General features: G+C 42.5%; 1 protein-coding gene across 8 annotated transcripts in view; it reads right to left on the minus strand.

The window, feature by feature from the left end:
• Nucleotides 1–13,940, minus strand: part of mbnl2 (muscleblind-like splicing regulator 2) — a 129,802-nt gene that overhangs the window by 86,426 nt on the left and 29,436 nt on the right. For 5 of the 8 annotated variants that reach the window (XM_043691338.1, XM_043691334.1, XM_043691339.1 and 2 more), the window contains exon 2: nt 2,008–2,855. In XM_043691338.1, the coding sequence (XP_043547273.1) occupies nt 2,008–2,181 (174 nt within the window). In that variant the 5' untranslated portion in view covers nt 2,182–2,855. Of the gene's footprint in view, nt 1–2,007; nt 3,014–3,462; nt 3,494–13,940 lie in introns of those variants that run through there. The other 3 variants (XM_043691336.1, XM_043691341.1, XM_043691335.1) reach the window with 3 other exon arrangements.

Here is a 13,940-nt window from a genome sequence, read left to right on the forward strand (position 1 = left end):
GGCTGAGAAGTGGCAGATGGAGTTTAATTCAGATAAATGCGAGATGCTGCATTTTGGGAAAGCAAATCTTAGCAGGACTTATACATTTAATGGTAAGGTCCTAGGGAGTGTTGCTGAACAAAGAGACCTTGGAATGCAGGTTCATAGCTCCTTGAAAGGAGAGTCGCAGGTAGATAGGATAGTGAAGGCGGCGTTTGGTATGCTTTACATTCTTGGTCAGAGCATTGAGTACAGGAGTTGGGAGGTCATGTTGTGTTGGTACAGGACATTGGTTAGGCCACTGTTAGAATATTGCGTGCAATTCTGGTCTCCTTCCTATCGGAAAGATGTTGTGAAACTTGAAAGGGCTCAGAAAACATTTACAAGGATGTTGCCAGGGTTGGAGGATTTGAGCTATAGGAAGAGCCTGAACAGACTGGGGCTGTTTTCCCTGGATCGCCTGAGGCTGAGGGGTGACCTTATAGAGGTTTACAAAATTATGAGGGGCATGGATAGGATAAATAGACAAAGTCTTTTTCCTGGGGTTGAGGAGTCCAGAACTAGAAAACACTGGTCTAGGGTGAGAGGGGAAAGATATAAAAGAGACCTAAGGGGCAACTTTTTCATGCAGAGGGTGGTACATATATGGAATGTGCTGCCAGAGGATGTGGTGGATGCTGGTACAATTGCAACATTTAAAGAGGCATCTGGATGGGTATATGAATAGGAAGGGTTTGGTGGGATATGGGCCGGGTGCTGGCAGGTGGGACTAGATTGGGTTGGGATATCTGGTCGGCGTGGACAGGTTGGACCAAAGGGACTGTTTCCATGCTGTACATCTCTATGACTCTAAATAAATTTAGTAACAAGGGATTGGAAAATAGGAGACTTGGATTGAGTGGGAGAGGAAACTGATTGGAAGCAAAGCTGCAGATAGCAGAAGAGGTTTGAGGAAGCAATTAGCTATGGAGAAACATATCCTGCCATCTAGGTGTGCTTTGAATAATGACTTAGGAAGTAGAGAGGCTGTTGCGACGCTCAATAGAGCTTTACATTTATGACATTTAGTTATTCATCATCAGAAACACAAATTTATATTGCCCTGTTTTGAATAGTAAAGAGGGTGTATATTTGCATGTGCACATGCTCAAACAACATGAATAAAAGAATAGCTGTTTTGATGGAAAAAATGATTTAAAAGTTACATAACTGGTTTAATAAGCCAACAACTGAAGGATCATGGTGGGAAGAGGAGTTGGGAAGGAAAATATTGAAGGAACCAGGAAAGAAGCTTTTCCAATACAAAACATGCAGGAAGACAGTGGGATTGAGGTGGTTAAAATCTAGCTGGCAAGACCAACTAAGCAGTGGTCAGAGACAGCCTTACATTTGACTGAGATCAAGTGCAGAGGGGCTGTGAACAATAACATAGTTAAGGGACTCAAGTCAATTTTATGAGAAGACCAAGACTGAGCAAACAGAGAAATCAGGTTTGGGAGAGGGGGGAGCAGGCAGAGAGATTTGGCGTAGGTGGACAGTAAACAGCAACGACTGAAATGAAGGAAGGAAGGAGGATATGCAGCTGAGCAAGACAGAATGGGACTTTGAGGGGAAAGACATTCCATTGCTTTCAAAACATGTTTTCACACTGAGGAACGCAAGGTTGTCTGGATTCACAAAGATATAACTTGTTATATCATACAGGATAATACAGAAAGATTTTAAATCACAGTAGTACAAGTGATAGCGACATCAATTTTTAAAAAGGCTACAAGTTAAAATGTAAATATCACCTAAACATTTATTTGGTCCCCGAAAAGATACCATTATAATGTTCCTACTAACAGGTGCTTATTTTAGCAAAGAATCTGACTCACAATACACAGTTAAAAATGATCAATTTCTTATGTGAATGCTTATTTCTAAGAAGCAGTTACAATCGCCAAAGTTTCTGGAACAGATCAATGAGCTCTGTGCCACAAAATTAGAAACTGCATGATTGAAAAGCTGGATGTTAAAATTCCTTACCTTAAGGGAATCAAAGCATGCAATAACTCGCCCATTTTCAACCTGACAGCTTTTTGGTGGGTGTGCAAACTTGCATTCCTGGTCTGAACGTGAACATGTCCCTCTCTGAAACTGTCTGCACACTTCTAATGTCAGCCATTTTGTATCACGTACTGGAGTAACGTTTACAGCCATAATAAATCGTTGGAAGTGAAATGTGGTTCAGAACAGCTCAATATCAGGATTCTTGGTCAAGGAAGGCAGCAGTTAATAGAAATAAAATCAAAAATATAGCTCTCTTTTCTTAAAATATACAAATGATTTTTAATGATCATAAAAGATGATTACTTCATAAAATGCTGCCGGAGAGTTGCTTTTCTGGCTGCGAGACAACATTAAAACAGACAATTAGTCAGCAAATGATCGGTCACCGACTGGGACTTGCGGCCTTCCGTCACGTGTTTTTCACCCCTTCTTGTTGGTGACACGTCTGGCTGTTTTATATTGTACGTTTGCTAATGCAGCACTTTGTTGCTTTCAATAAAAAGTTATTTTGATGCAATCACACCCGTTGATTAATAATCATTCTCGAGTCTCTACCAGTTAGTGATTTTACTGCCGTCAGTGCACTCCGCTCTTTGTACGTTGGTTTAGTTCCTCATGTATCAGTTCGCTTCAGTTTTGCTGTTATGGACAGTTGAAAATGAGACAAGCAGCTAAATGATGCAGCAGAGGCGTCTTCTGTTTTCAGTTGCACGATAGGCCAGACATTTGTTTAATTGGCAGCAAACAAATCTCGAAAGAGCAGACTGACCTAAAAGCAGCTCCAAGTAACACAGACTCCAGAAAAGGCACTTTTTATCACAGACCTGTTGATAAAATTAAAAGAAAACAAAAATTATGTTTTAGTACAGTAACTTTCACTCCACTTGAAGCAGCACTACTTTATTGCATGAAGCGGTTGAGCACTTTCAATGTACTCAAGATGAGAACGGAAGCAGAATTAACAAGGCAGCATACTGCAGTCAGCCATGCTATTGCAGATTAAAAAAAAGGAGTTGGCTTTCCTCGTGAAACTATGCTTGATGGAGGGAACAGCCAATCGCAACAAGTATTGCGGCAATATTCTGGGCAGCAATCCAATAGTCTGATGTATCTCATAAATGGCTGAGTGTGCCAGATGACACTATGCTCTCTATACTGAAAATGCCTCAACCCAACGCGACCAGCCCTACTGCTATATAGAGGTACTGTACTCCTGGCTTCAAACTGATTGGAAACTCATCTCTACAGACTGCAATTCCATTAGCTCAATGTGTACTTCTATTAACACTAACACACCTATTCATTCAGGACTACCATTCTTTCCCTCTAAAATAAATAAGAGGCAGTCACAATCTTCAGTTTCCTTATCTGCAAGGAAAATGGACATACAGTAATTCAGTCAATGTTTCACTAACATCTGTGAACACTTACATCTACAGACGCCGAGCAGTGAAAGGGAACCACAGAAGGTAATGACGGAATGGGGGTGGGGAAAGTAAACAGCGCTGATTCTGTCAAACAGGCAGCAGCTATATTCTACTTCCTTTATGATTTAACCCTGTGAATGCTAACTAATAATGAGCATGCCTAAATGTTGGTTATTGAGCAACACAGGGCAATTGCAGAATGCTGAATTACTCCTAACCTACAATCTCTGGAAGATAAAGTCACAAAAGGACCACAGTCATGCCTTACCATTACAGAGCAACAATGTTTTATAAATAACATGAGGGACACCACTCACCAATTGTGGGACAAGGCAAAGAGGCATGCCTTTATGAATCAAAGCTAAGCAGAAGAATCACAGGCTCTGCTGCTTCTGTTTACAGGTCCCTTTAACCCTCCTACTCCTCAATTGTTACAGTGGAATGGGCAATTTGGTCCATCATGTCTGTACTGACTCTCATTGAGCATCTCACTTTGCACTATTCTTACATCCTCTCCCCATAACCCTGCACATCGTTCCTTTTCAAGCTACCAACTAACTTTCTTTTCAATGCCTTGATTATACTTGGCCAAATATCACACTACAGAATTCCTCAGCAGCAATGAGGGAGAGATCCAGCCTGCTACTGGAACAGCAGCCCTTCAAAGATTTCATCTATTCAACTTGAAGCTCTCACATGATTTGAATTTTCCCAAGCATTCTAAAGGTGAATTTTCCCTGTTCCCACGCATTTTGAGCACCGATAGACAGCCAATATAATATGGCTCCTTCTTAAACATGGACCCCCGTGTTTGGCATCATTTGCAGCACCCTCTCACGTACCATGTCACAAACAATCACAACAGATAGAGGGACTGAACTGGCTTCAATCTTGCCAATCAAGCAGATGTCCTTTATACAACTGTTGTGATAGCAAGGTGACAGTTCAGCATGTCAATGAAGCACAACAGAATTAACCTATGATTCCTGGACTATATACCAACATACTACTCAAAAATTTAGAAAGTACATAGTAAATACCAATAATCCAATTTCTTGGCAGGACATTGTTATGATTAAGCGAATAAAACAGAGTCGGTAACATATTGCAGAGGCATGTGCTCCAGTAACATCCATCCATAATTTTATGGCTTGATTAAACTATACATTTGTCAGTCTTGGGTACCAAATCAAAATTTTAACAATAAGTGCAGGAGGAAGAGGAAGAAATGTGTTCTACTCAATAGCTTTTGACAAGAAGAATTTTTTTTACAGTGTATTTTTAGTATCCATCTACTAAATTGGATAATTTTGCCTCATACAGTTGATTTCTAAATAATCTGCTGCATGGAGTGGCTGTTCACCCCCAACCCACATTTGCCATCAGGGAGATCCCTTAGTTCCCAAGAAAGCTAAGGCGAGGGGGGGGGGGGGGTTGAGAAAGAGTTGGTTGGTGGTGGGGAGGGGGGGCAAGGGAATTGTCCAAGCTAATCTTGTGTCATCTTAATGTGATTCAAAGCGTTATTCTTAAGCTAAGGTTCTTCTAAAGCTCTTCGCCTGGGACTAGTGTAAGGTGTTTGAATTGAATAAGTTCATTTTAAGTTTAGCCTTGGTCAACATGGCTGAGCAGCACCACAGGCATCAAATCAAAGGTGTCAAAATGATTGATCATAAACTGACGAGAAAAGTGAAAGAATTACTGGATTTAAATCAAACTTGTTAATGTTATTCTGATCAAAGCCAACATATTAACTCATGGCTTAAAATACCACAGGGAAAATAAAATCAAGCACACAGGTCTTAGAAACCAAAAGTGAAGAAACCTGCAACAATCTGAATGTAAAGGAAACACGATTTACAAATGAATGCAAATAAGTTGAAGCAACAGTCCATTTGATGAAGTATTATATTGAAGCATATCCAGTATTGGTTATTGCTTGAATGTGATGGTTAAATACTGCACTACATTTCACAAAAAACTCAATGACAGACATCAGTTCTACTTACATTTTATATGAAAATGCAAATAATCAAGTTATTGTAATTATCAAGCAGAGATGCATTCTTAGGGCAATACATGCCATAAATTTAACATATTAAACAACAGAAAATGCTGGAGAAACTCAGAAGGTCTGGCAACAAATGCCAGGAGAGAGAGAGTTAATGTTTTGAATTCGGTATGACTCATCCTCAGAGTTCTGAAAAATGACCCATACCAGACTCAAATTGATAACTCCATTACTCTCTCCAAAGATGCTGCCAGAACTGCTGAGTTTCTCCAGCACATTGGTTTCAGATTTCCAGCATCTACTGTATTTTGCTTTAATTCAAATGTAATGCAGCTGAAAGCTGGCAAAGTATAAGTTATGGAGAAAAGTGAAGGAGAATGCAGAGAATGAAGATGCTCTTATGCTATTCTGAACTCTGGAGCTATTAATTCTTGGATAGGTCAGCATTTATTTCTTTATTCCCTTATGCCCTGGAGACAGGGGTGAACAGCTCCCTTCTGGAACCACAGGCAATCCTTGGAGTACAGTTGGTGCTATTGGGAAGTTAAGTCCCAGGATTTTGACTCAGTGACAATGGAGGAACAATGATATAGGTTCAAGGCAGGATGGTTATGGTTTGAAGGGGACCTGCAAGTGGTGATGCTCCCACATATCTGCAGCACTTGTCCTGTGATGTGGTGGAGGCCACGGGTTTGGAAGTTCTGTTGAAGGGCCATGATGAGGTCCTGCATTGCATTCCCCTGTAAATGGTACCCACTGCTGCAACTGCATTGACAGTAAAGGGAATGAATGTTGAAGGTGGTAGATGCCATTTAAGGGATGCCAGTTAATGAATTACTTTCTTGAATGGTGTCAAGCTTTTAGTGTTGTTGGAGTTGCAGTCAGAGTCATAGAGATGTACAGCACGGAAACAGACCCTTCGGTCCAACTCGCCCATGCTGACCAGATATCCCAACCTAATCTAGTTCCGTTTGCCAGCACCCAGTCCATATCCCTCCAAACGCTTCCTATTCATGTACCCATCCAGATGGCTTTTAAATGTTGCAATTGTACTAGCTTCCATCACTTCCTCTGGCAGCTCATTCCATACACACACCACCCTCTGTGAAAAAGATGACCCTTAGGTCTCTTTTATATCTTTCCTCTCTCACCCTAAACCTATGCCCTCTAGTTCTTGACTCTCCCACCCCAGGGAAAAGACTTTGTCAATTTATCCTATCCATGCTCCTCAGGATTTTATAAACCTCTACAAGGTCACCTCTCAGCCTCCGACACTCCAGGGAAAACAGCCTCAGCCTATTCAACCTTTCCCTATAGCTCAAATCCTCCAACCCTGGCAACATCCTTACAAATCTTTTCCGAACCCTTTCAAAATTCATAACACCTTTCCGATAGGAAGGAGACCAGGACTGCACGCAATATTCCAACAATGGCCTAACCAATGTTCTGTACAGCCGCAATATGACCTCCCAACTCCTGTACTCAATACTCTGGCCAATAAAGGAAAGCATACCAAGCCTTCTTCACTACCCTATCTCCCTGCAAATGCAACTTTCAATGCAGCTGCAGCAGTGGGTACTTTCAAGGAGCTAGGAACCTGCACTCAAATGTCTCTTTGTTCAGCAACACGCCCTAGGACCTTACCATTAAATGTATAAGTCCTAAGATTGGCTTTCCCAAAATGCAGCACCTCACATTTATCTAAATTAAACTCCATCTGCCCATTGGCCCATCTGATCAAGATCCCATTGTAATTGGAGGTAACCTTCTTCGCTGTGCACTGCACCTCCAATTTTGGCATCATCTGCAAACTTACTAACTATACCTCTTCTGCTCACATGCAAATCATTTACATAAATTATGAAAAATAGTGGACCCAGCAGCAATCCTTGTGGCACTCCACTGGTCACAGGCCTCCCAGTCTGAAAAACAACCCTCCACCACCACCCTTTGTCTTCTACCTTGGAGCCAGTTCAAAGCTACAGAACTGTATTCCCTGTATTCCATGAGATCTAACCTTGCTAACCAGCCTCCCATGGGGAACCTTGTCGAATGCCTTACTGAAGTCCATATAAATCATGTTCCACTCTGCCCTCATCAATCCTCTTTGTTACTTCTTCAAAAAACTCAATCAAGTTTGTGAGACATGATTTCCATGCACAAAGCCATGTTGACTATCTCTAATTAGTCCTTACTTTCCCAAATACATGTACATCCTGTCCGTCAGGATTCCCTCCAACAACTTGCCCACCACCGAGGTCAGGCTCACCGGTCTATAGGTCCCTGGCTTGTCCTTACCACCCTTCTTAAACAGTGGCACCATGTTAGCCAACCGCCAGTCTTCTGGCACCTCACCTGTGACTATTGATGATACAAATATCTCAGCAAGAGGCCCAGCGATCACTTCCCTAGTTTCCCAGAGAGTTCTAGGGTACACCTGATCAGGTCCTGGGGATGTACCTACTTTTATACATTTCAAGACATCCAGCACTTCCTCCTTTGTAATATGGACATTTTTCAAGCTGTCACCACCTACTTCCTTACAGTCTATATCTTCCATGTTCTTTTCCGCAGTAAATACTGATGCAAAATACTCATTTAGTATCTACCTCATCAAGGCTGCCTTGATGATCTTTGAGGGGCCATATTCTCTCCAGAGTTACCCTTTTGTCCTTAATGCATTTGTAAAAACCCTTTGGATTCTCCTTAACTCTATTTGCCAAAGCTCTCTCATGTCCCATTTTTGCCCTCCTAATTTCCCTCTTAAGTATATTCCTACTGCCTTTATACCCTCAGGATTCACTTGATCTATCCTGTCTATACTGGACTTACGCTTCCTTCTTTTTCTTAACCAAACCCTCAATTTCTTTAGTCATCCAGCATTCCCTATACCTATCAGCCTTCCCTTTCAGGAATATACTTTCTCTGGATTCTTGTTATCTCATTTCTGAAGGCTTCCCATTTTCCAGCCGTCCCTTTACCTGCAAACATCTGTGCCCAATCAGCTTTCGAAAGTTCTTGCCTATTACTATCAAAATTGGCCTTTCTCCAATTTAGAACTTCAACTGTTAGATCTGGTCTATGCTTTTCCATCACTATTTTAAAACTAATAGAATTATGGTCGCTGGCCCCAAAGTGCTCCCCCACTGACACCTCAGTTACCTGCTTTGCCTTATTTCTCAAGAGTAGGTTAAGGTTTGCACCTTCTCTAGCAGGTACATCCACATACTGAATCAGAAAATTTTCTTTACATACTTAAATTCCTCTTCATCTAAACTCTTAACACTATGGTAGTCCCAGTCTACGTTTGGAAAGTTAAAATCCCCTACCATAGCCATCCTATTATTCTTACAGATAATGGAGATCTCTTTACAAAATTATTTCTCAATTTCCGTCCGATTATTAGGGGGTCTATAATACAATCCCAATAAGGTGATCATCCTTTTCTTATTTCTCAGTTCCACCCAAATAACTTCCCTGGATTCCCTGTTCTGGAAATATCCTCCCTCAGTACAGCTGTAATGTTATCCCTTATCAAAAACACCACTCCCCCTCCTCTTTTGCCTCCCTTTCTGTCCTTCTTGTCGCATTTGTATCCTGGAACATTAAGCTGCCAGTCCTGTCCATCCCTGAGCCATGTTGCTGTAATTGCTATGATATCCCAGTCCCATGTTTCTAACCATGCCCTGAGTTCATCTGCCTTCCCTGTTAGACCTCTTGCATTGAAATAAATGCAATTTAATTGATCAGTTCTAACTTGTTCTCTGCTTTGTCCCTGCCTGCCTTGACTGTTTGACTCGCTTGTTCTCAACTGTATCAGTCTCAGATTGATCTCTTTCTTCACGATCTCCCTGGGTCCCATCCCACCCTCACCTCACTAGTTTAAATCCTCCCGAGCACCTCTTGCAAATTTCCCTGCCAGTATATTAATCCCCTTTCAATTTAGGTGCAATCCGTCCTTCTTGTACAGGTCACTTCTACCCCAAAAGAGTTTCCAAATGATCCAAAAACGTGAATCCTTCTCCCATATATTCATCTGCTCTACCCTCCTATTCCTGCCCTCACTAGTTTGTAGCACCGGGAGTAATCCAGATATTACTACTCTTGAGGACCTCCTTTTTAAATTCCTGCCTAACTCTCTAATCTTCCTTGAGAATTTCAACCTTTTCTCTTCCTATGGCGTTGCTTCCAATGCGCACAATGACCTCCTGCTGGTCCATCTCCCCCTTGAGAACATTCTGCACCCTCCGAGACATCTGGCACCAGGGAAGTAACACACCATTCTGATTTTTGCTGCTGGCCACAGAAACGTCTGCATGTACCTCTGACGAGAGTGTACCCTAACACAAATCAATCTCTTGGAACCCGATGTACCCCTCATTGCATTACATCCAATCTCGATACCAGAAACTTGGCTGTTCGTGCTATGTTCCCCAGAGAATCCATAGTCCCCTACATTTTCCACAACAACATACTTGTTTGAAATGGGGATAGCCACAGAAGACTCCTGCACTACCTGCCTACCTCTCTTACCTTTCCTGGAGTTAACGCATCTATGTGACTGTATCTGCGACTTTTTCCCCCTTCCTGTTACTGCCATCCATCCCATCCCTTTGCTCTTGTAAGTTCCTCACCACCTCTCTCTCCAACTGATCCATTCGATCTGATAGGATTTGCTACCAATGACATTTATTGCAGATATAATCCTCAGTAACCTGTAAACTCTCCCTAAACTCCCACATCTGACTGAAGACCATTTTTGCTTCTTTCAATTTGCAGACCCAGAAAATAGCACTGTCTTATTACTCGACAAAACACTGCTCCAGGTTAAATTAATATTTATGGCTTGTATTTTAAATTTAAGGGACATATCTCAATAAAACATATCATCAAGAAATAACCCACTCTACTCATTACTGCAGACTTACTGTAAGGCCTAAAACTATTAAAACTTAAAACTATTCACTTCTGTTTCTGTGCTGTGACCTCTCCCAAACAGGTTCCTCAAAAGATGAGTTGTGAATTTCATTGTTTATTAATTTTCCCAGACGCACTCCGATGTCTAGAGATACATTAATTCAAAAGGCAAAGGCAGTAACTGTACAGGTTCACTGCTGTGTCAGTTAGCAGTGTAGGTTTCCTTCTATCTCTCTCTCCCACACTGACCTTACCATGTGTTTCCTTTGTCTGTTCCTCTCCCTTTTAAAAGTGTCATTGTTTTTTCTTTTTTTCCTCCAAAGTTCGAAAACAATGCAACAACATATAAAACAGTAATTTCTGCTCCTGGGATTCAAGGAAATCACTTCCAACATCTAAAATACCTCAAAAAAAAAGCAGCTGTTACAACCAGAAAGTTTTCCCATCCTCCATCTTGGATTACCATCCAGACAAGTAGCTGGCATACCATGGGCAGATATTGGGGACTCAGTTACTTGCCATTTATCAGGCCAAGCCTAGATGCTGTTTAGGTCTTGCTATCTATCAACATGGACTACTTCAATATCTGAAGAGTGGTAAATAGAGTAATATAGCATAGAAGCAGGCCAGTCAGCCCATGTTTTTGCTGATTAACACCAAACTGTAGTAACCCCATTTATCTGGTCTTGGACCATTGCCTCTGTCCTGTGCTTGTCCCAATGCTTCATAAATATTGAGAGAGTATTTGCCTTCATCACCCTCTCAGGCAGCACATTACATATATGGTAGGCATTGCTCAGTGATGACTCATTTCTGACCTTATGGATTAGATTAGATTTCCTACAGTGTGGAAACAGGCCATTTGGCCCAACAAGCCCACAATGACCCTCCCAAGAATAACCCACCTAGACTCATTCCACTACCCTATATTTACCCCTGACTAATGCACCTAAAACTGTGGACAATTTAGCATGACCAATTCACCTGACTTCACACCTTTGGATTGTGGGAGGAAACCAGAGCACCTGGAGGAAGCCCACGCAGACACAGGGAGAATTTGCAAAAACCACACAGACGGCAATTGCCCAAGGCGGCAATTGAAACTGGGCCCCTGACGCTGGGAGGCAGCAGTACTAACCACAGCCACCATGCCAACTAAATTCGAACATAGAAAAGTACAGCACAGAACAGGCCATTTGGCCCACGATGTTGTGCCGAGGTTTAATCCTAAGATAAAATAAAATAACCTAACCTATGCACCTCTCAATTCACTGGTGTCCATGTGCATGTCCAGCAGTTGCTGGAATGTCTGTAATGACTCCGCTTCTACCACCACCGCTGGCAACGCATTCCATGCATTCACAACTCTCTGCATAAAGAACCTACCTCTGACGGCCCCTCTATAGCTTTCTCCTAATATCTTAAAACTATGACCTCTCGTGTCTGTCAATCCTGCCCTGGGGAAAAGTCTCTGGGTATTGATTCTATCCATGCCTCTCATTATCTTGTATACGTCAAACTCTCTTCCTCCTTCTCTCCAGAGAGAAAAGTCCGAGCTCAGAAGGCAAATCCTCCAGTCCAGGCAGCATCCTGGTAAACCTTCTTTGCACCCTCTCCAAGTCTTTGTATTTTTCCTATAGTAGGGCGATCAGAACTGGACACAATATTCAAAGTGTGGTCTCACCAGGGACTTGCAGAGCTACAGCAAAACCTTGCGGCTCTGAAAGGGATCCCCCGTTAATGAAAGCCGGAACACCATTTGCTTTAACAACCTTATCCACTTGGGTGGCAACTTTGGGGATCTATACATTTGAACACCCAGATCCCTGTTCCGCCACACTGCCAAGAATCCTGTCTATAATCCTGTATTCAGCATTCAAGTTCGACCTTCCAAAATGCACTACTTCACATTTATCCAAGTTGAACTCCATCTGCCAGTTCTCAGCCCAACTCTGCATCCTGTCTATGTCGCGCTACGGCCTGCAACAACCCTCGATACGATCAACTGCACCTCCAACCTTTGTGTCATCTGCAAATTTATTAACCCACCCCTCAACCTCCTCATCCAAGTCACTTATAAAAACTACAAAGACGAGAGGTCCAAGAACAGAGCCCTGCGGGACACCACTCAACACTGACCTCCAGGCAGAATACTTTCCATCTACAACCACACACTGCCTTCTGTCAGCCAACCAATTCTGAATCCAGATAACCAAATCTCCCCGCATCCCATACCTCCTGACTTTATGAATAAGACTACCATGGGGAACCTTACCAAATGCCTTGCTGAAGTCCACATACACCACATCCAATGCTCGACCTTCATCGACCTGTCTTGACACCTCTACAAAGAACTCAATAAGATTTGTGAGGCATGACTTGCCCCCCACAAAGCCACACTGACTGCCTTTAATCACACGATGCTTTTCCAAATAGTCATAAATCCTATCCCTCAGAATTCTTTCCAAAACCTTGCTGACCATAGACGAAAGACTGACTGGTCTGTAATTGCCAGGGATTTCCCTATTACCCTCTTGAAAAGAAGAACAGAATTTGCCTTCTTCCAATCCTCTAGCAAACTCCTGTGGAGAGTGAGGAAGCAAAGACTCTTGCCAGCGGCTTCGCAACCTCCTTTCTCGCTTCTCAGAGCAATCTCGGATAAATCTAGTTTGGTCCTGGGGACTTGTCAATCTTAATGTTTGCCAAAATTTCCAGCACATCAACTTCAATCTTGATCTGTTCAAGCCTATATCCCAGCACCTCAAAGTTCTCATTCACAACACGGTCCCTTTCTTTAGTGAAAACTGAAGCAAAAACTCATCTAGGGCTTCCCCTATCTGCTCAGACTCGATGCACAAGTTCCTTACGCTATCCCTGATCGGCCCTACCTTCTCACTGATCATTCTCTTATTCCTCATGTATGAGTAAAATGCCTTTGGGTTCTCCCTAATCGTTCTTGCCAAACCTTTTTCATGCCCCTCCTGGCTCTCCTCATTCCATTTCTGAGCCCCTTTCTAGCAAGTCTGTAATCCTTTAAAGTTGTGCTCGATCCTTGCTTCCTCCACCTTACATAAGCTACCTTCTTCCTTTTGACGAGAAGCTCCTCTGTTCTAGGCATCCAAGGCTCCTTAATCTTATCCCTTCTTACCTATCTCGGAGGAACAAATTCATGCATCACTCGCAACAACTCCTCCTTAAACACAGTCTCCACATGTCTGCTGTGCCCTTCCTGTGGAACAATTGCTCCCAGTCTGTACTTCCCAACTCCCGTCTGATAGGGTCATAATTTCCGTTTCCCAAAAAAGAAAATCTTCCCTTGGTAACTGCTCTTTTCCTTCTCCAAGGCTATGGTAAATGTGAGGCAGTTGTGGTCACTGTCAAAGTGTTCTCCCACCATGAGATTGGACACCTGTCCTGGTTCATTGCGGAGCACGAAATCCAAAATGGCCACTCCCCTCGTCAGCCTGTCTACACACAGTAAGGAAACCATCCTGAACACACCTGACAAAAATGGCTCCATCCAAACCATCTGCACTAAGGAGGTTCCAGTCAATCTT

Source organism: Chiloscyllium plagiosum, chromosome 6, assembly GCF_004010195.1.
Source record: "Chiloscyllium plagiosum isolate BGI_BamShark_2017 chromosome 6, ASM401019v2, whole genome shotgun sequence".
Lineage (NCBI taxonomy): Eukaryota > Metazoa > Chordata > Chondrichthyes > Orectolobiformes > Hemiscylliidae > Chiloscyllium > Chiloscyllium plagiosum.